Source organism: Procambarus clarkii, chromosome 30 (genome assembly GCF_040958095.1).
Source record: "Procambarus clarkii isolate CNS0578487 chromosome 30, FALCON_Pclarkii_2.0, whole genome shotgun sequence".
NCBI lineage: Eukaryota > Metazoa > Arthropoda > Malacostraca > Decapoda > Cambaridae > Procambarus > Procambarus clarkii.
Genome location: NC_091179.1, coordinates 20,231,931 through 20,252,644, shown reverse-complemented (window position 1 = coordinate 20,252,644; position 20,714 = coordinate 20,231,931). Strand labels below are relative to the sequence as shown.

Genomic DNA, 20,714 nt, shown 5'->3' with positions numbered 1-20,714 from the left:
CACCAGGTCCTCACTCCACCCCCTTAACACTCTGGGGGCCTCCAGCCCACCCACTCCCCCACACGCGGGCCATAGAGATCTTCACCACAGCGCCTTACATGAACTGAGAGTTGAACCGTGCCAGTGCCTCTGAAGAGAGGCAGTGATGGGCTCCAGTCTTCCCGCTCATGGCGCGGTCAGCGGGTGGACTGCTACGTGTTAGGATAAAAGTATTTGATGTTTGCATAAGTTGGGTCTGAAAACACGTTACGACTGGTGTAGCGGGCAAGCAAAGTTGTAGAAAGGTGGGGGGAGGCAGGGGGGAAGGGCAGAGGGGGGGGGGGGGTATGAGTCCTGAATGCAGGCAGGCAACCTGTCTTACTGATACGATGAATTTGTGCTTGCATGTTATGCTTAGCTTGCTCTCTTTTGCCAGACTTGTCAGACTGCTACGTATTTGTAAGATCTTTACAAATACGTGACTATGACAGCCCAGGCACTAACCCTCCATTAAAGTTCCCATCTCGCCGCTCCCACTCATCTATATATATATTGCTCAATTTATATTGCCTTCTCCCCTCCCCTCCCCCCCCCCTCTTTACCACTCGCGTCCCAGAGTTGAACTTGACGGACAACCTCCGGTCTATTATAGGTGTAAAAAAAGAAACCTGGAAAGCTCAGTATTCAACTTCCATCCACGTGAATAAGAATGTAAGAAAATTCGTGCCAGAATCGTTGATGGCTACGCCCCGGGGCATTATAATAAACAAGGTCTGTGCTCCATGTTTAAGAATTTAATGTGATTATCAGAGACCCATATCTTGGTCTGCTGACGTACACTCTGATTCAAGGACTCGGGATCCTACAAGCAGAGACAAGACCCGCTCAGGATCCTACGAAGGGACAGGGACGAGGTACACCCAGGATCCTACGAGGGGACAGGGACGGTATACACCCAAGCTACTAGGAGACGACAGGGACGAGGTACACTCAGGATCCTACGAGGGGGCAGGGACGAGGTACACTCAGGGGTCCTACGAGGGGACAGGAACGAGGTACACTCAGGATCCTACGAAGGGACAGGGACGAGGTACACTCAGGGGTCCTACGAGGGGACAGGGAGACGGTGCGGGTAGCAGAGAAAGGCACGGTGGGGACGGATACACACACACGAGACACGCAATACTCACTTCCTTTACTATCGTCTCCTGGGGAAGGCGGCGGACTCTCCTTCAGGGGGTGATGGGGGCTTTCCATCGTCATCTGGCGAGGACTTGAGGCGGGCCGGGACCCACTGTCACACTCTCGGGTCAAGGGCCAACTCCACCTTGACCTCACTAGCAACTTACACACCTTAGCAGCGTCCCGGCTGATGGAGGAGATGATGGCGGAGGGCAGGCTTGTTGGAGGCGTCCAGGATGGGATGACTAGTTGAGCCGGTGTTGAGCTTGGCTCCAGCAGACTACGACGCCATTACACCTGTAGAATACACACAACAATGTTAGGGAATTAGAGTACGTGGGAATGTTGAGTTTACAGTTTACCTTCCAGGTGTAGAAGAACACCCCCCCCTCGTCCCCACTCCCCACCACACTGTTTAGCCCCACTGTGGGAGGTACAGTCCCACACTGAGGTACTACGCCAAGTAGAAGTACCTCAGTACCTCAGTCTAAGTCATCTGAGACGGGTTGCTTACTCTAATACCCATAATATATACTATACGCTTCAACACCACGAAGAGATTGAGGTCGGAGTACGCAGGGTCTGAGTACGCAGGGTCGGAGTACGCAGGACCGGAGTACGCAGGGTCGGAGTACGCAGGGTCGGAGTACGCAGGGTCGGAGTACGCAGGGTCGGAGTACGCAGGGTCGGAGTACGCAGGGTCGGAGTACGCAGGACCGGAGTACGCAGGACCGGAGTACGCAGGACCGGAGTACGCAGGGTCGGAGTACGCAGGGTCGGAGTACGCAGGGTCGGAGTACGCAGGGTCGGAGTACGCAGGGTCGGAGTACGCAGGGTCGGAGTACGCAGGGTCGGAGTACGCAGGGTCGGAGTACGCAGGGTCGGAGTACGCAGGACCGGAGTACGCAGGACCGGAGTACGCAGGACCGGAGTACGCAGGACCGGAGTACGCAGGGTCGGAGTACGCAGGGTCGGAGTACGCAGGGTCGGAGTACGCAGGGTCGGAGTACGCAGGACCGGAGTACGCAGGACCGGAGTACGCAGGACCGGAGTACGCAGGGTCGGAGTACGCAGGGTCGGAGTACGCAGGACCGGAGTACGCAGGACCGGAGTACGCAGGACCGGAGTACGCAGGACCGGAGTACGCAGGACCGGAGTACGCAGGACCGGAGTACGCAGGACCGGAGTACGCAGGACCGGAGTACGCAGGGTCGGAAGGATTCTCTGCCACAGACGTGGCCAGATATTTACAATGCTAACCAGCATATATAAATTTTCTTCTGTCCTCCATGGACAGGGTGAGAGATCTGTTAAACATACAGTTCAGTGGACGGATTAAACAATCAACCACAGAAGGTGATTGTAGTACTTTTAAAATACTAATCTAACCAACACACATCAATACACAGACTTACGCCTGTCAACATAAACAGGTGTTTGAGATATCTTTTTCAGCGTCATTAATGTGCGTTTACAAAGGTGAAATGCAATTCTGAGCAGCTTACCCGTAGTGCAGTGATAAAGGGATGTGGAGGCTGGTACAAGGAACGGTGAACATGCGGGTGATGGAGGAGGGCCTGGAAGAGCGCGGTAGAAGAGCAGGATGAGAGAGAGAGAGAGAGAGAGAGAGAGAGAGAGAGAGAGAGAGAGAGAGAGAGAGAGAGAGAGAGAGAGAGAGAGAGAGAGAGAGAGAGAGAGAGAGAGAGAGGGGGGGAGGGGGAAGGGGGCCCTAAGAAGGTGCAGTGGAAGAGGAAGGAAGGAGTAGGAGGAGGAGACAGGAGACGTAACTAGGAGGTGGTAGTTACCTGCTCTTTCCTGTGACCACTTCCGCTCCGTGACAGACTGCCACCGGTCACGCTGGGGGGCAGGGGGGACAGGGGGGGGATGGGGGGTGAGAGTAGTAACAGCTGAACAACACGAGCACCACAACCACCCACGGTGACAAACCACGCACCGCCTCCTGAACAGAAGAACACCGCTCTGTTCTTCACCAAGCATCAGAGAGAGAGAGAGAGAGAGAGAGAACGCTCAGAGTTCTTAAGGGTCCTGACTGAAAGGTTGTATAACCATTAGAACAAGTGGGTAAGGGGGGAGGGAGGGGGTTAAGGGTCGCGGAGATGTTGTAAAAGTCTTGTCTTAGCGTCAGGGGTAAGATTTAGGGTAAGGGTAAGGGGTAGTTAGCGTAAGGAAGACGGGGAAAATGGATTAAATCAAAGAAGCAGGAGCCCAATTCCATTCGCAATTTTACAAATAGATTATCAGAAATTAAAAGTGGAGACTCGGTGCATTAGGTGCTCGGGTGACTGGAAAGGCGGGGGCCCAAGAATTGAAGCTTGATCTTGCAGATAGACGAGTGCACACGGACTACATTAAACGTCATAAATGTGGTGTATGAGGAGAGTGGAGTATAGAAGACCGGCGTCTTCCCAGGCATAACTAGAGGCTGGCAGATCATAAGACAAAATGTTAAAATAATCAAACACGTCGCCACAGTGTGTGTGTGTGGCGGGCACACCAGGTGTGTCCTTGGTAATGACACCCACATGGAGTAGGCTGGCTGGCTGGCTGGCTGGCTGGCTGGCTGGCTGGCTGGCTGGCTGGCTGGCTGGCTGGCTGGCTGGCTGTCTGGCTGGCTGGTTGGTTGGTTGGCTGTCTGGCTGGCTGGCTGGCTGGCTGGCTGGTTGGTTGGTTGGCTGGCTGGCTGGCTGGCTGGCTGGCTGGCTGGCAAACCGGCTGGCCGGCTGGCTGGCAGGCCGGCTGGTTGGTTGGTTGGTTGGTTGGCTGGCTGGCTGGCAGGCAGGCTGGCTGGCTGGCTGGCTGGCTGGCTGGCTGGCTGGCTGGCTGGCTGGCTGGCTGGCAGGCCGGCTGGTTGGTTGGTTGGCTGGCTGGCAGGCCGGCTGGCCGGCTGGTTGGTTGGTTGGCTGGCTGGCAGGCCGGCTGGCTGGCAGACAGACAGGCAGGCAGACAGACAGACAGACAGACAGACAGACAGGACAGACACATTATTACTGTGGCAACAGCAGCAGGCGTAGGCTGGGTTTTTCCCTCAGGAGTATTACTGTCACTGGCTGTGTTGGGGTAACTGCCTGTCTCGCTAACCAGTCTGTCTGTCTGTTTCCGTCTGTCACCACCACCCAGCGGGCCAGGGGTCACGCCCTCCACCCAGCGGGCTTCACCAGGACCTATAAAGAGTGCCAGACATGGACATGTACCAGCGAGGATGCGACAGATAGACGACCCGACATCAACAACCATTATTTACCCTGGAGCTTAGTTAATACGAAGACAGATAAGGACAGTAGTGCCTGGAGAGGGACAGGAGGAGGGGAAGGGACGGGGGGGGGGGGGGGAACCTGTCACCACCTCCACCAAGTGACCGCAAGCCGTCACCAGCCCGCGGGGAGCTGCCACACACACACACACACACTCCTCATAGATACCGGAGAACAAATGACCTGGTCGGTGTCCCTATCCTAATGTGTGGTGGGAGTCCCTCTCCTCTACCCTCCTGCAGCGCTCCCCTCCTAGTGGGTAGGGTGGCACCAGCCCCCACGCTGTGGGTGGGGGGGGGGAGACAGGTGGCACCGCAGGGGGGGTGGGAACAGGTGGCACTCCGGGGTGGCATCTTTCCTCCCTCCTCTTCCTAGGAGACTCGCCTCCCTTACTCAGAAACCATTGTCAGCCATGGCCGTCACTTTACATTAGGTCTACACACACACACACACACACACACACACACACACACACACACACACACACACACACACACACACACACACACACACACACACGCACGCATCCCCGGGAAGCAGCCCGTGACAGCTGACTAACTCCCAGGTACCTATTTACTGCTAGGTAACACGGGCATCAGGGCGAAAGAAACTCTGTCCCATTTATTTCTGCCATCACCGGGGATCGAATCCGGACCTTAGGATTACGAGTCCAGAACACTGTCCACTTAGCAACCAGGCCCCGTATAATTACCTGTGTGTGTGTGTGCGTGTGTGTGAGTACTCACCTAGTTGTGCTTATATAATAACGTGTGTGTGAGGGGGGAAATCCGTCGATTGATTGACAGTTGAGGTGGGTCCAAAGAGCCAGAGCTCAACTTCCGCAAAGCACAACTAGGTGAATACACACGCACGCACGCGCGCGCACACACACACACGAATATGCAGGGCAAGGAAAAGCCAAACCAAATACAAACACAATAATCGATGCCCCGGGGACCACGACTGGCACTTGTGGAGTATTGTTGGTCAGGTTGTGGTCGGGTGCCACACGCCTGGCGGGTGGGGGGTGCCACGTGGGTCAGCGAGGGGTGGACGGCCAGGTGCCACCCGTCCACCCTAAACCCTGTCTCTCAAACCCGGCCCTTGGACACCCCCGCCTCCAGCCGCAGGGGGGCGGCACTTAGGGAGGAGCCGTGGCTGGCGTGACGGTGCCAAGTGACCACAAGGCCTCCCAGGCCTAATGACCAGGCCTAAGGGCTTGTGGTCCGGCCACACAAACAACAGCAGCAGATTATATATCCGGGAGCGGCCACAAGGTGATATATAATCATGGCTGCAACTACTCACAATTATATATATCCCAATATACATATATAACACACAACCCTGTACGTACACAATGAAATATAACCCGTGGACATAGTTTAGTAAGACTGGGATGCTACGCCTCCACAAGCCCATTAGGTGGTTGTAAACCTTGAAGTGGCTCAGAGTATCATTGTTCCAGTGGGTACCTTACCTTGAGGTGCTTCCGGGGCTTAGCGTCCCCGCGATGGTCCCCACCCTAGGCCTGGTCGTCGACCAGGCCTAGGGTGACCCCAATAATTACAATTATTACTTAACCTATTATAGGTATAGGTTAAGTAATAATTGTAATTACGAAGCAATAAGATGCTTATCTTAACATACTTCAAGGTAAGGTAAGGTCTGTGTTTTCTATGAAGCTTTTCAAGGTAAACTAAAATATTCACAATAAATTAGTATGTCAGATATGCACGTATTTAATAAGTCAATAATGACTATACGAAAGTGCGAGAACGGGTTGCCCCAAGCACCCCTGGAGTGGTGACCTCACCACGCAGGCCAGGGCCCCGCTGACCACACCACCAACAGCGCCGCACAAGACCAGCTACATTATGAAAATTTGATATCAATCGATTGCGTGACTTGCCAGGGAGCAGGTCATCGAGGGCCAATTTGGACTAGCCTGGCCAGGGGAGCAAACACCAGTAAGCACTGGCCAGGCAGCGCCCACTCCACCACTCACACACACGCACGCACACGCACACACACACACACACACACACACACACACACACACACACACACACACACACACACACACACACACACACACACACACACACCTACAGTTTCAAGTGTAGATATGATAGAGCCCAATAGGCTCAGGAACCTATTCCTGAGCCTATTGGGCTCTATCATATCTACACTTGAAACTGTAGGTGTATGTGTGTGTGTGTGTGTGTGTCTACAGTTTCAACTGTAGATATGATAGAGCCTAAGAGGCTCAGGAACCTGTACACCAGTTGATTGACAGTTGAGAGGCGGGACCAAAGAGCCAGAGCTCAACCAACGTCATAAGGCTCACCACACCACCACTTGGGCAGCGACACAGAGAGCGTCGTACACCAAACAAAGACGACAGTGGACTCTAACAAGAGATGACGTGTGGCCGACGTGTACTTGTTCCTCTACCACGATCGATCATAGCCGCCACTAGCCTAAAAGCTCCACAACGTTTTGTGAGCGACAGTTGATGTCACGAGAGCTACTCAGCGAGGCAAAGGTAACATCAACTCATTGTTACTTAAGCGAGGACATGGTTTTGCATTGGAGTTAGCGAAGCATTATCTTAGGAGTATGTTTTAAGCTGTTCAAGTGTCTCTTGAAGCGAGGACTAGAAGGCGGTGATCCAGACTAATAGATCGAGGCCAGCCAAGTCAAGCCTGGCCTCGGGCTGGGCTTGTGGAGTAGAAGAACTCCCAGAACCCCATCAACCAGGTATCAACCAGGTAATGTGATTACTTGTCACCTGGCGAACCTGTCAACTTGCCCGCCCCCCCTTTTTTACTCTCCTTGGTTACACCCTCGTACACCCCCACCCGCGGCGGTACACACACGCTACTAACCCGCTACACCACGACCTGCAGCAATGTATCGATATGTGACACGTACACCGTTTGTCAGGGCTACAGGTCAGGTGTGCGTCCACAACCACACACTCACCACACTTGAGTACCACAGTCATCACCACCACCACCACCACCACAACCACGACAGTATAGCCTACCACCTCTCCCACACCACACAAGCACTGCACCTGGTCACAAGCCCTTTATAATAACGCGGATGTTGTTGTTGTTGTTATAGATTCAGCTACTTGGAACAAGTTGCAAGTAGCACGGGCTATGGTGAGCCCGTAGTGGACTTACCTGGCACAGGAGCGGTGCAAGTAGCACGGGCTATGGTGAGCCCGTAGTGGACTTACCTGGCACAGGAGCGGGGCAAGTAGCACGGGCTATGGTGAGCCCGTAGTGGACTTACCTGGCACAGGAGCGGGGCAAGTAGCACGGGCTATGGTGAGCCCGTAGTGGACTTACCTGGCACAGGAGCGGGGCAAGTAGCACGGGCTATGGTGAGCCCGTAGTGGACTTACCTGGCACAGGAGCGGGGCAAGTAGCACGGGCTATGGTGAGCCCGTAGTGGACTTACCTGGCACAGGAGCGGTGCTGTGTGTGATTAATGTGGAGACTTTACGTCAGTATACAGCAGCAGTAAAGTGAGAGCGTGAGCCAGGTGAGCCACCACCCTACACGCTAATTCCCTTTCCCACGAATGCCAAGTTATCACAAGTCTAGCCAGGGCCCCAGACCGAGCTCTGGGAGTAGAAGCACTCCCGGAACCCTCTCCAGTTATGCTGGAATGGAGGAAGGAAGAGTTGGTAGGGAGACTTCCAGAGGTAGGAGGAAAGATGCAGTGTTTCAGAAGTGTAGGATAAAGAAGAGTTGTCAGAGATGGACTGGTTTCTAGAGATCTGAAGATATGAGGGGTTTCCAGAGGTGAAGAGAGGCGATACCTCAAGAGGGTTTTGAGATTTCTGTTCCCGGAGCCCGGCTTGGAACCACACTCGACGGTACTAAGAAATTAAAAAAAAGTACCAACGATGAAACTTTTTCCATTTTTCAATCAAAGGGAAACATCAAACTGGAAATCATGGCATATGATTGTGGAAGAGTGCTGCCAAGGCGACGCTAGGAACAAGACCCTGGCGACAACCACGGCACAACGCTGCTCTCTCCTCCTCCTCCGCCAGAAGCCCCCAGGGCCAACACTGCCGGAGGGACGCGGCCTCCAGAAATCCCCATCACGCAAAGGTTGTGTGAGCGTCGCGTCACACTCTCAGCGGCGGATGGACAGTGGCAGGTATTTTCCAGTGAGGTAGGCAGGATAAGGAGAGACGGAAGCTTAGGCGACCCCACACGCACACTTTCCACCCAGGTAAGCGGAGTAAGGACGAGGAATGGGATAGGTGTTCCTTAAGGACGAGGAATGAGATAGGTGTTCCTTAGGGGGGTGACCTTGCTGTCGCCTGTCTCTCGTGTCCCATATCTGCTTCACCACATCCCCCCCACCACCCCTTACCCTCGTCTGCGTTGTTGACATCCAGTACTTTATCAAGACAGGAGTGACGGTGATGTTTGCTGATGGTGAGTGACAGCGGCTGTGGCACTACCTCGTCGAGGCCTGGTCGACGACCGGGCCGCGGGGACGCTAAGCCCCGGAAGCACCTCAAGGTAAGGTAACCTCCACCTCTCCGTCACCTACAGTGCTGCTGTTCGTAATTTATGTGAACAACTCTACCAGATTGATGTCGTACATGTCATTATTTGCAGATAACATGCACGATATCACTCAATCTGTTTTTTTTACATTCGACATCAAAGCTCACGAGGAATGTAAAAACAGACGACTGCAGGAAGTTACCGGAGGACCTTGACAAATTCTAGGAGTGGTCACACAAATGGTTGCTAGAATTCAGTCCCAATAAGTGTAAGGTAATGAAGATGGGACAGGGAGTGAGGAGACCAGGAGGTATCTAGATCATAAGGGGGAGGCAACTATAAGAATCAGAAATAGAGAAAGATTTGGAATTGGATATAGTTCCAACACTCACACTAGCGGCACACATGAACACGATAACATCAGCAGCATCTGGGACGCTGGAGAAAATAAGAACACCTTTTTAAGACCTAAATCAAGACTCCTTCAAGGCAATGTAGACAAGATTTGTTAGACCAATACCGGAATACGTATACGAACCTGTACCTTCTTAAGCATAAAACTAAGAATGAAAAAGTACCAAAGTTTTAAAGAAGATTGGTGCCAGAGCTTAGAAGGTTAAGCTACGAGGTTAGGAACTAAACCTCATCCCAAGAGAACAGAAGAGAGATGATCACAACATACACGATACTCATGATAATAGCCAACATGGACAAGATAGCCTCATCGAATTGAGAGAAAGTAGGAGAAGAGGACACAGGAGGAAACTGGAAGCACAAATGAGCCGAAGAAATGTAAAAGAAATACTGGTACCCTGGTCGTACCCAGGACCAAGGAGGCCTGGTCGAGGACCGGGCCGCGGGGACGCTAAGCCCCGAAATCATCTCAAGATAATCTCATCTCAAGAACCCTGTACGAGTGACCAACAACTGGAATGCACTGAAATAAAGAGTTATGGAAGCCATCTCCATCCATAACTTTACATCTATAACATTCTTCCATCCATAACTAACAGTGCTTAGTCCCAGCGCCACCTCCGCCACCACCGTCGTCAAGGAACACTAGATCATCAAGGTTTCCGCGTCCACCTTAAATCCGGTCAAACGCTTACTTGCTACACCCCGCGGAGCGGCGGTGTTTCTTGACGACCTTCATGCTCTCTCTCCCTCGCCAACACAGGCTGGTTAGTAGGTGGGGGCAGGGAGAGCTGGACCTGACTCCCACGGACACACTGATAGGCAGGCGGTGATAGGTTACTACTGATCTTCTGCCTCCTCCTCCTCCTCCCTCGTCCTCTCCAACACCGTCATCGTCTTCAGTACTTCAGTGAGCGTGTCGACGTGACCAAGAAGGTACCCGGCTACACCTCTCACTCTACCACCCACATTGTGGTTTATTAGAGCAAGTGAACGACTCTTCCATTATCACCCGGAGGAGGGTTCACCCGGAGGAGGGTTCACCCGAAGGAGGCTTCACCCGAAGGAGGCATCACCCGAAGGAGGCTTCACCCAAAGGAGGCATCACCCGAAGGAGGCTTCACCCGAAGGAGGCATCACCCGAAGGAGGCATCACCCGAAGGAGGGTTCACCCGAAGGAGACTTCATCCACAGAAGACTCCGTATTCTTTTCAATGCAGGAAGCAGCGCACACAATACAATGGGCCCGACCACAGCAAACGTTCTCAAAGTTACCCCTGAAAACCCTAACGCCCGCCCCAAACGAGGCAACTACTGTCAAAGGAAATCGTTTAGACTTAGCTGTGGTGGGTACTAATGCTAAGACAGTACAACATGCACAATCAATCTGTCTACCAGCGCAGTACTCCGCTCTAGAGAGTACAGGGACATCGCAATTATCACCACTGGCTCGCCATCTCATACCTTGAGGTACTTCCGGGGCTTAGCGTCCCCGCGGCCCGGTCGTCGACCAGGCTTCCTGGTTGCTGGACTGATCAACCAGCAACTTATGCAATATGGCTTATTGCATAAGTTTTCCCTCTCCAGCCTATAATTGTGACAGTTCCCCAGCTCTGGTACTCATCAGCGGTTATTCTCACCTCTCTCTCTCTCTCTCTCATCTCTTCTCTGTGGCACAGTCTCAGTGTTTTATATTTGGTTCAATTTGTAATTTATTCAGTATTTCCAGAGCGCAGTAATATTCCCTTGAAATGTTTTTTTCGCAGACTTTCGTTTTTTTCGGTATTATCTTTCTGTGGCCCAATGGAAAACTTGGTTGACATGAGAATGGAAGTTTATATGGTATGCCTCCAGTATGCCTAGAGTATGCCTGGAGTATGCCTGGAGTATGCCTGGAGAAGCACCAGTGGAACATGTTGCATATTAAGAGCATTATGGCGTGATCCCCTGGCATTCAAACCCACAATCAAATCTCATGATCAATGATATCAGTTTGGTGACTGACGATATGTTTGATATCTTGCGCCCCATGTCGTTAACACCACTGTTCCCAGAGCCTCTACATGTAGTCTCCTCCCCCCCCCCCCCTCTCTCTCTCTCTCTCTCTCTCTCTCTCTCTCTCTCTCCAAGATGCGATTGTGTTCTCTACCCTATATTTTCTTTTTCTCAATTTGTACAACAAATAAATGTAATTTATTACCCTTAAGTCATGTTATTTTCTGCTGCACAGCCCAAGGTTTTTATATATATATATATATATATATATATATATATATATATATATATATATATATATATATATATATATATATATATCGGCTTGGAGTTTATCAGTGTTCCCCCCAGAGGTAGAGGAGGCCGGGTGAGTATGGTGACGTGGAGGACTGTGAAGGATTACTGTGCACTCTGAGTTGGTTGTTGTGTGAAGGGTGGGATGACTAGCGCACTCTGGCGCCGGCACCACAGCCCCCACGGTCACCTTCGCCACACATCTGGCGCCGGGACGCCTAGGGACGAGGAGGGAGGGAGAGCAAGGAGGAGAAGAACCAATGTCTTACACCCGTGGGAGCAATTGTATCAAAGACTGGAGATTACCTGCCGCCTCTCACATGTTTTGGGAGTTTTCTACTCTGTGAGTGAGGTGAGAGGCGGTGTTTTCATCCAGGCAGGCAGGCAGGGAGGGAGGCAGGCAGGCAGGCAGGCACACGCACCCCCGCCCCCGGACACAGGTAGTGGGGGGAGGCAGTAAGGCAGGCAGATGTGCTCGCTGCATTTGAGCTTTGAGGCAGTTGTATCAGTGGCCAAGTATCTGGACCTAATTATGTTAATAGACAAGAAAAAAAATACCTGTGTAAGTAAGTCACTGTAACATGTTCGCTTGTGTCATAGGTGTATGTAGCGAGAGTGGCAGCTAGAGCAGTGGACCCACCTGTTGCTGTGGCAGTGAACACTTTGAAGCGCTCCTCCAAGGGGGCTCCAGGGGGGCCACCTCATTTACTCTGTTCCGAGGGCGCCACCCCCCCCCCCCAAGCCACTGTCTGTGGGGGTGTGGTGACCGCCCCCCCCCCCCCCATAATCACCATCACCACCACCACACACGCCTCACTGGGCCAGGGTCACGTTGTTAGGTGGCCGCAAAGCCTCCCTCCTCCAACACTTCTTTCTCTAGGTGAGTCAGTCACCAACACAGGTGCCAGTAGGTGAACCAGGGTCACCAACACAGGTGCCAGTAGGTGAACCAGAGTCACCAACACAGGTGCCAGTAGGTGAACCAGGGTCACCAACACAGGTGCCAGTAGGTGAACCAGGGTCACCAACACAGGTGCCAGTAGATGAACCAGGGTCACCAACACAGGTGCCAGTAGGTGAACCAGGGTCACCAACACAGGTGCCAGTAGATGAACCAGGGTCACCAACACAGGTGCCAGTAGATGAACCAGGGTCACCAACACAGGTGCCAGTAGGTGAACCAGGGTCACCAACACAGGTGCCAGTAGATGAACCAGAGTCACCAACACAGGTGCCAGTAGATGAACCGGTGTTACAAGCTCAGACAGAAGCAAAATAAACAGGCAAAAGATGTATATAAATGAGGAATTTTACATTTTATTTATTTCCTACGACAGACATAATGTTATCTTGAGTGATCTTGACATAGCCATACATTTACAATGGTAAGCAGCTGTGATCTTCCCCTACTTGTTAGGTCAGTAAGAGTGTCATCTGACACTGGTTTGAGTACTCTGTATCACTGCTAATGAACCACTATGTTACTGACGTCTTCAAGAGAAAACTGGATAGCTTTCTTCAAGAAGTGCCGCACCAACCGGGCTGTGGTGGGCATTTGCATCTGCGGGCCGCTCCAAGCAACAGCCAGCCTGTTGGACCAAGCTCTCTCAAGTCAAGCCTGGCCCCGGGCCGGGTTTGGAGATTAGAAGAACTCTCAGAACCCCAACCAGGTATAATCCAGGTACTGCACACTGCTGGTCACCGGCAGGAGGGCTTGCTCGATATCAACAGGATCATGATTTCGAGTGTCAAAATAAGAATGTAATCTCGTACAAGGAACATAATCTCGCATGTTATTCCTTTAGAAGCTCAAACAGCTACTCAACACCACCGTCTTATTCAACTACAAGACCAAGGTGAGAACAGAAAATAAAGAGCATACTTTTTTAAGTGTTTTGAGAGACGAGTCAGAGTGATTGGAGAGTTTCGCTAGCCAGGGAGGTCAGCCACGCTGCCTGGTCGAGGTCACCCTTGCCTAGGTCACTCTGAATAGACTCTCCACACACTCTCCCCCTCCCCCTGACACACTTTTTGACGAGACATCACGATGACGAGGGAGGGTGGTGGTGGTTGTGGTGACGGTGGTAGTTGTGGTAGAGAAGGAGAGGCATCTAATCATAACTACAACCCCCCCCCCTTTATAGTTTGCTCCGTGACCTCAAACTGCCGGCAATACTTCCACAACCTCCCCCCCCTCTCTACCCCACCTCCACTAACCACCTCTACTGCCTCAATCACACACCAATATCTGCCTCCAGTTACACCTACTTGAAGTAATGTTAAGAGAAATGCCTGTGGCTTACCGTCTCTCACAACACTATTTTGGCCTTACATGACGGAGGAGGAGGAGCGGGAGGAAGAGGAGGAGGAAGAGGAGGAGGAAGAGGAGGAGGAGGAGGGAGTAGAGAGTAGATCAGTCTAATTAATCATGAGGAATTGATCTGTGCATCTAGTCTCAATTCCTAGAGAAAGGGAGAAGTCAGCAAATTCACTTTTAATTACGAACTGATTAGCTGGGAATAAATAAACCCAGACTTGGCAGAAATATAGTGGGAAGAACAGCTAGATAAAGCAAACTCAACCAGGTGCTTTGAGAAAATAGGCGCATCAGCACTAGAAGTGTGTGCAAGTCACTTACCATTAAGAAAACAAGAGAAGAAAAGATGCAAACTGGAACAAGAATCGCGCTTCTACTACCGACGAAGACAACAAATCGCAGAAGAACTCAAAGGCTCCACTTTTACCCCAAGAACGACATAGAAGACTATGTAGAGAAACAAAAACGATCAAAGTTGCAAGAATGTTGCAAAATCCAGGAGAGACAAAGAGAGCAAAAAAAGACCTCCGGTGAAACAGAAGAATCCAAAATACTTTTTCTTCTATGCAAAATCTAGAACAAAAACTACATCAGGCATTGGGGTCCTTGCGCGGGGGTGACGGAACCCTCACAGATGACAACTAAGAGGTATATCCTCCAAAGGTATCCTCTCAGGTATCCTCGGGGATTGAACGCCGACCTGCTTGAAGCGAGACCGTCGCTCTACGGTCGCTCTACAGGATTCTCAGGTATCCTCCAAAGGATACTTGATCAACCAGGCTGTGACTCATACGTCAGGCTGCGAGCAGCCGCGTCCAACAGCCTGGTTGACCAGTTCAGCAACCAGGAGGCCTGGTCGACGACCGGGCCGCGGGGACGCTAAGCCCCGGAAGCACCTCAAGGTAAGAAATAAGTGAAATATCGAAACTTCAGTGCGACTCTGTTTTCAGTGAACCCCTTGAACACCCTGTAGATCACAGTGAACCCCTTGAACACCCTGTAGATCACAGTGAACCCCCTGAACACCCTGTAGATCACGAAGACTGATTGACTGATAAAGATTAAGCCACCCAAAAGGTGGCACGGGCATGAATAGCCCGTAAGTGGTGGCCCTTTTGAGCCATTACCAGTATCAAGAGCTGATACTGGAGATCTGTGGAGGTGTGACTGACGGGAGATGTCTCCCCCGTCAGATCACGAATCCAACGAGTTCTTTATAAATGTGCTACCAACATCTCCCTATATGTCACCCTAACCCCACCAGACTATAAAGCAGCCATAGACAGCATGCCTATATATATTACGGGCTCGCCATAGCCCGTGCTACATGGACATTTCGTTCTAAGTAGCTAAATCAAAAACCACAACATGCCTAATGCCCTCCGCACCAGGCCCAGACTCCTGGCAGCCTACATACCTATCTTGAGGTTATCTTGAGATGATTTCTGGGCTTTTTAGTGTCCCCGCGGCCCGGTCCTCGACCAGGCCCTTCACCCCCAGGAAGCAGCCCGTGACAGCTGACTAACACCCAGGTACCTATTTTACTGCTAGGTAACAGGGGCATAGGGTGAAAGAAACTCTGCCCATTGTTTCTCGCCCGCGCCTGGGATCGAACCCAGGACCACAGGATCACAAGTCCAGCGTGCTGTCCGCTCGGCCGACCGGCTCATACATCAAGAATTGCTACACAAAAACACTATCACATCTGGCTCTAACATCACAGCTAAAATATTTGAAGGAATGCTAAGAAGTAAGATCACAAAACGCCAAGACTCGCTCCTCCAACACAACGGTAGAATACTGAGCCTCAAGATAACAAAGACAGGTCTCAAAATCACAGTTATAACACAATAAAGCAAAAACCCGAGAGAGTTCGGTATCTTGAGCACAAATGAGAACGACAACCTCACCATAGACACCATAAGGTACACACCACGTACCATAAGGTACACGAGGAGGTTGGTGCTACACGCTGCCAATGACGAGGTACTCACCGGCCTCCCTATACTCCGGCCGCCCTCTCAGAGACTAACCCGTCCTCAGATCAAGTCCATTCCATCCAGCGGTCGACCCCAGCGGTCCCACCGCGGTGTACAAGACCATCTCGAGAAACAATGGCAGAGTTTCTTTCACCCTAATGCACCTAGTACCTATTACTAGCAGTAAATAGGTACCAGGGAGTTAGTCAGCTATCACGGGCTGCTTCCTGGTGTGTGTGTGTGTGTGTGTGTGTGTGTGTGTGTGTGTGTGTGTGTGTGTGTGTGTGTGTGTGTGTGTGTGTGTGTGTGTGTGTGTGTGTGTGTGTGTGTGTGGTGAGGGGGGAAAAAATAGTAGTAACAGTTGATTGACAGTTGAGAGGCGGGCTGAAAGAGCCAGAGCTCAACTCCCGCAAGCACAACTAGGTGACCACAGTCTCAGCAAGGCCCGTATCATAAGTCTCACAGTATTTTCAATTTCTACTTATTTCTGTCACCTGCTCCCCGTCCCCCCATTACTTCCCACGCCTCCCCCCCCCCACCTCTCGTCCAGTAAAGAAGTGGAGGGGGAGAAGAATAGTGTAGGGGGAGTGTGGTCAGGGGAGGATGGGGCTGTGAGAAGCACAGGGGGGGGGGGGAGGTCACTGCCCTTAGGGACGCTCACTACCTCCCCACCACGTGTACCTTGTCTCCCCCACCCGCAGGCAGGCTAGTGGCAGGCTGGTGGCAGGCTGGTGGCAGGCTGGTGGCAGGCTGGTGGCAGGTAGGTAGGCTGGCTGGCTGGCTGGCTGGCTGGCTGGCTGGCTGGCTGGCAGGCTGGCAGGCAGGCAGGCAGGCAGGCTGGCAGGCACGGAGGCTGGCTGGCAGGCACGGAGGCTGGCAGGCAGGCAGGCAGGCAGGCAGGCTGCCAGTCTGACAGTTGAGAGTTGATTCCACTCCTACTTGGAGTGGCCCGTAGGCCCACATACCCACCACAGCCTGGTTGGTCCGGTACTCCTTGGAGAAAACAGTCTAGTTTTCTCTTGAAGATGTCCACGGTGGCTCCGGCAATATTTCTTATAGTCGCTGGGAGGACGTTGAACAACCGCGGACCTCTGATGTTTATACAGTGTTCTCTGATTGTGCCTATGGCACCTCTGCTCTTCACTGGACCTCTGATGTTTATACAGTGTTCTCTGATTGTGCCTATGGCACCTCTGCTCTTCACTGGACCTCTGATGTTTATACAGTGTTCTCTGATTGTGCCTATGGCACCTCTGCTCTTCACTGGACCTCTGATGTTTATACAGTGTTCTCTGATTGTGCCTATGGCACCTCTGCTCTTCACTGGACCTCTGATGTTTATACAGTGTTCTCTGATTGTGCCTATGGCACCTCTGCTCTTCACTGGACCTCTGATGTTTATACAGTGTTCTCTGATTGTGCCTATGGCACCTCTGCTCTTCACTGGACCTCTGATGTTTATACAGTGTTCTCTGATTGTGCCTATGGCACCTCTGCTCTTCACTGGACCTCTGATGTTTATACAGTGTTCTCTGATTGTGCCTATGGCACCTCAACTTTCACTGGACCTCTGATGTTTATACAGTGTTCTCTGATTGTGCCTATGGCACCTCTGCTCTTCACTGGACCTCTGATGTTTATACAGTGTTCTCTGATTGTGCCTATGGCACCTCTGCTCTTCACTGGACCTCTGATGTTTATACAGTGTTCTCTGATTGTGCCTATGGCACCTCTGCTCTTCACTGGACCTCTGATGTTTATACAGTGTTCTCTGATTGTGCCTATGGCACCTCTGCTCTTCACTGGACCTCTGATGTTTATACAGTGTTCTCTGATTGTGCCTATGGCACCTCTGCTCTTCACTGGACCTCTGATGTTTATACAGTGTTCTCTGATTGTGCCTATGGCACCTCTGCTCTTCACTGGACCTCTGATGTTTATACAGTGTTCTCTGATTGTGCCTATGGCACCTCTGCTCTTCACTGGACCTCTGATGTTTATACAGTGTTCTCTGATTGTGCCTATGGCACCTCTGCTCTTCACTGGTTCAATCTTGCATTTTCTTCCATATCGTTCACTCCAGTACGTTGTTATTTTACTGTGTAGATTTGGAACCTGTCCCTCCAGTATTTTCCATGTGTATATTATTTGATATCTCTCTCGTCTCCTTTCTAGTAAGTTATACATTCAAGCGATACCCTTAACATTTCCTAGTCGTTAAACGATGTCCCCAAGCACTCAAACGACGTCACCCAGGACTCGAGCGACGTCCACACAGTTTAGAACTTCAGGCGACGTGATGCATGAAGAGAGGGAATAGGAGGGTGAGAGTAATTGCAGAGCAGGAGCGTAGTGATGATGTAGGGAAGATGGTGAGGACGCAGTTCCCTACCACCACAACTACCACAATTCCCACCACAACCCGTACCTCCACCCCCCACCCCCCCAACACCAAGCCCCAATCGTCTTTCTGCACCAGCCTCCAGCTCTCCAAACATGTATATCTCGTACGAATCAGACATACATGTATACCTGATCTGAATCAGACGTGTATATTTGGTATGGAAATGGGTTCTTAATTACTTCCGGGTCCAAAAAATTGAGGTTAACTGACGGATTTTGTTGAATGTTATCCCGGTAGTCAGTATACAGCCTTCCCCGCCACACACCTGGTCTTGTTTACACACCAGTAACATGTGTAGATACACACCTGCAAAGCGGCGTGACCTGTCTAACATCTGCCACATATGGCGTGAGCGAGGCAGCGAAGGTATTATGTCTTCCCGTAAGGAAGCTTCGTCCTTTCCCAACAACTTATAACCAGGCGAGCCGGACTCCTCCAGACCAGAGTCGGGAAGTAGAAGAACTCTCGTACCCCACTACAGGTAAACTACAGGTTGGTTACTTTCAATTAACTAGGTAATAGCGTGGCGCTTTCTCTTTATGATTCCCTTCTACCAAAACGAAAAAATAATTAATATTCATTGCACTGACTTAGATCACCGGGAATTGAACTCGGACCTATGGAATACGAAGCCGACGCCATGCCAACCAGGCCGGGAGGTAACAACTACTCGAGTGTGTACTCACGTCATTGTATTCAGCTAGTTGTGCTTGCGGGAGGGTTGAGCTCTGGCTCTTAGGTCCCGCCTCTCAACTGTCAATCAACTGTGTGTGTGTGTGTGTGTGTGTGTGTGTGTGTGTGTGTGTGTGTGTGTGTGTGTGTGTGTGTGTGTGTGTGTGTGTGTGTGGTGTGTGGTGTGGAGTGTCCTGTTAATTCCCCTCCTCGTGTAACTTGTGTATAAGTGCGAGAGACTATGTACACCTCTGTGTTGGAGGCAGAAGGAGGAGTGTAGGCTGGATAATGTGTGACCTTGGGACACCAGTGACCACACCCTCCGACGTGTGACCTCGGGTGCCCAGGGGGTGCCCCTGGAGTGCCCCCCTGGGTGCCACGGGGTAGACAGGTGTCACTGGGAGTGACACTCGCGGACCAGGCCTTGGGCTGAGAGGATGTGCGCGTCTGCTCTCCCTTCTAGGGAATAAGTCCCCAACCCTGTGCTGCCATCACAAAACCCTTGACCAACTGCTGTGTGTATTTACCTGTATCACATGACAAGAGGTTACCTCATGGGGTATATTTCATCCCTTGTCCACTTGTCGTATTTGCACTCAAAGATTTATCCTCTGGCGCCACCTGCGACCATAGAAATGACACACACTCCTCCTTGTCCAACCTCTCTCTCTCCCCTGACCTTACCTCTCCTTATCCTAAACATTTCATACATCTTAAAGGTGCTCATCATATCCACAATGTTTCTTCTGCAATGCAGTTACTCTCTACATCGTCCATAACTGTCATATCCGGAACCCATTTAGTATCACGCCTCTGTAATCTGCCTAACTTGTTGTGTCTTGAGTGATAGAAAAAGGGAGGGAGATGGGGTATATCAAGTGAGGAATTCCATCCAATGTTACAGTTAGATCTGGTTGTTCGACCTTGTGCCCCCTCCTCCCCGCCCCTCCCCCCCACTACCTCAACCTGACCACGCCCCTCCAGGTGGGGCCACGCCCCCACCACCACCACCTCCTCCTCTCCCTGCTCGCCAGGACAAGCAGGCACCTCAGCCTCCGCCTGGAGGACCCAACACCACTACCTATCGTGTCCTGCCGACTCGCATTCCTAAGAATTGTCTATCTACGTACACACGTAGGGGTCAGGTTATTGCAAGTCTATCGGCAAGAAAGGCGTTTGCCTTTCCATTGGAGACTTTCAGCGCCGTGGAGAGGGGGGACCTGCTGCATGGGTAACAGCTTCTCCCCCCGTATCAACCTACCCTAGCTTTGCGCCCTGGTGAGACCGACAACCAGAGCGCAACTCCATAGTCTCCTGAGACTGATGGATGCCTGCTACTATCGGCAAGAAAGGACCTCCCACACACAGGGGGAACCATTGTGTATACTCACCTAGTTGTGCTTGAAGGGAGTTGAGCTCTGGCTCTTTGGTCCCGCCTCTCAACCGTGTGACGCAGGCTATATCAGCCTCTTCAGAGTTCAGCCCCCATTATAAACCTAACCAAGTTTACAGAGCTCTTTGGCTCCGATGATCATCGGTTTTTGGTCATAACCTGATTGGTTATGACCTGATATATGACCTGATATATGACCTGATTGGGGGGGCCAGCACCTGAGGTCTCACTCTCACCTGTAAACTCAACACAACAATTAATAAGAAGTA

At 51.6% G+C, this 20,714-nt stretch overlaps 3 protein-coding genes across 14 annotated transcripts in view; 1 reads left to right on the top strand and 2 right to left on the bottom strand.

Moving 5' to 3' along the window:
• LOC123765432 (orphan steroid hormone receptor 2) overlaps positions 1-20,714 on the bottom strand; it is a 217,852-nt gene that overhangs the window by 52,236 nt on the left and 144,902 nt on the right. For 9 of the 12 annotated variants that reach the window (XM_045753993.2, XM_069334020.1, XM_045753996.2 and 6 more), the window contains one exon: positions 1,170-1,458. In XM_045753993.2, the coding sequence (XP_045609949.1) occupies positions 1,170-1,242 (73 nt within the window). In that variant the 5' untranslated portion in view covers positions 1,243-1,458. The remainder of the gene's footprint in view (positions 1-1,169; positions 1,459-20,714) is intronic. The other 3 variants (XM_045753998.2, XM_069334025.1, XM_069334024.1) reach the window with 1 other exon arrangement.
• On the bottom strand, positions 1,649-2,622 carry LOC123765563 (activating transcription factor 7-interacting protein 1-like). The gene is made up of 2 exons (XM_045754242.2): positions 2,577-2,622; positions 1,649-2,385 (listed from the first exon to the last, which is right to left on the bottom strand). Exons 1-2 carry the CDS (start codon positions 2,620-2,622, stop codon positions 1,649-1,651), a joined length of 783 nt encoding a protein of 260 aa, XP_045610198.2.
• Positions 8,416-12,959, top strand: LOC138369937 (opioid growth factor receptor-like). Its single transcript, XM_069333692.1, has 3 exons — positions 8,416-8,618; positions 10,410-10,593; positions 12,561-12,959. The coding sequence occupies exons 1-3, from the start codon at positions 8,416-8,418 to the stop codon at positions 12,957-12,959; spliced, it is 786 nt and encodes a 261-aa protein (XP_069189793.1).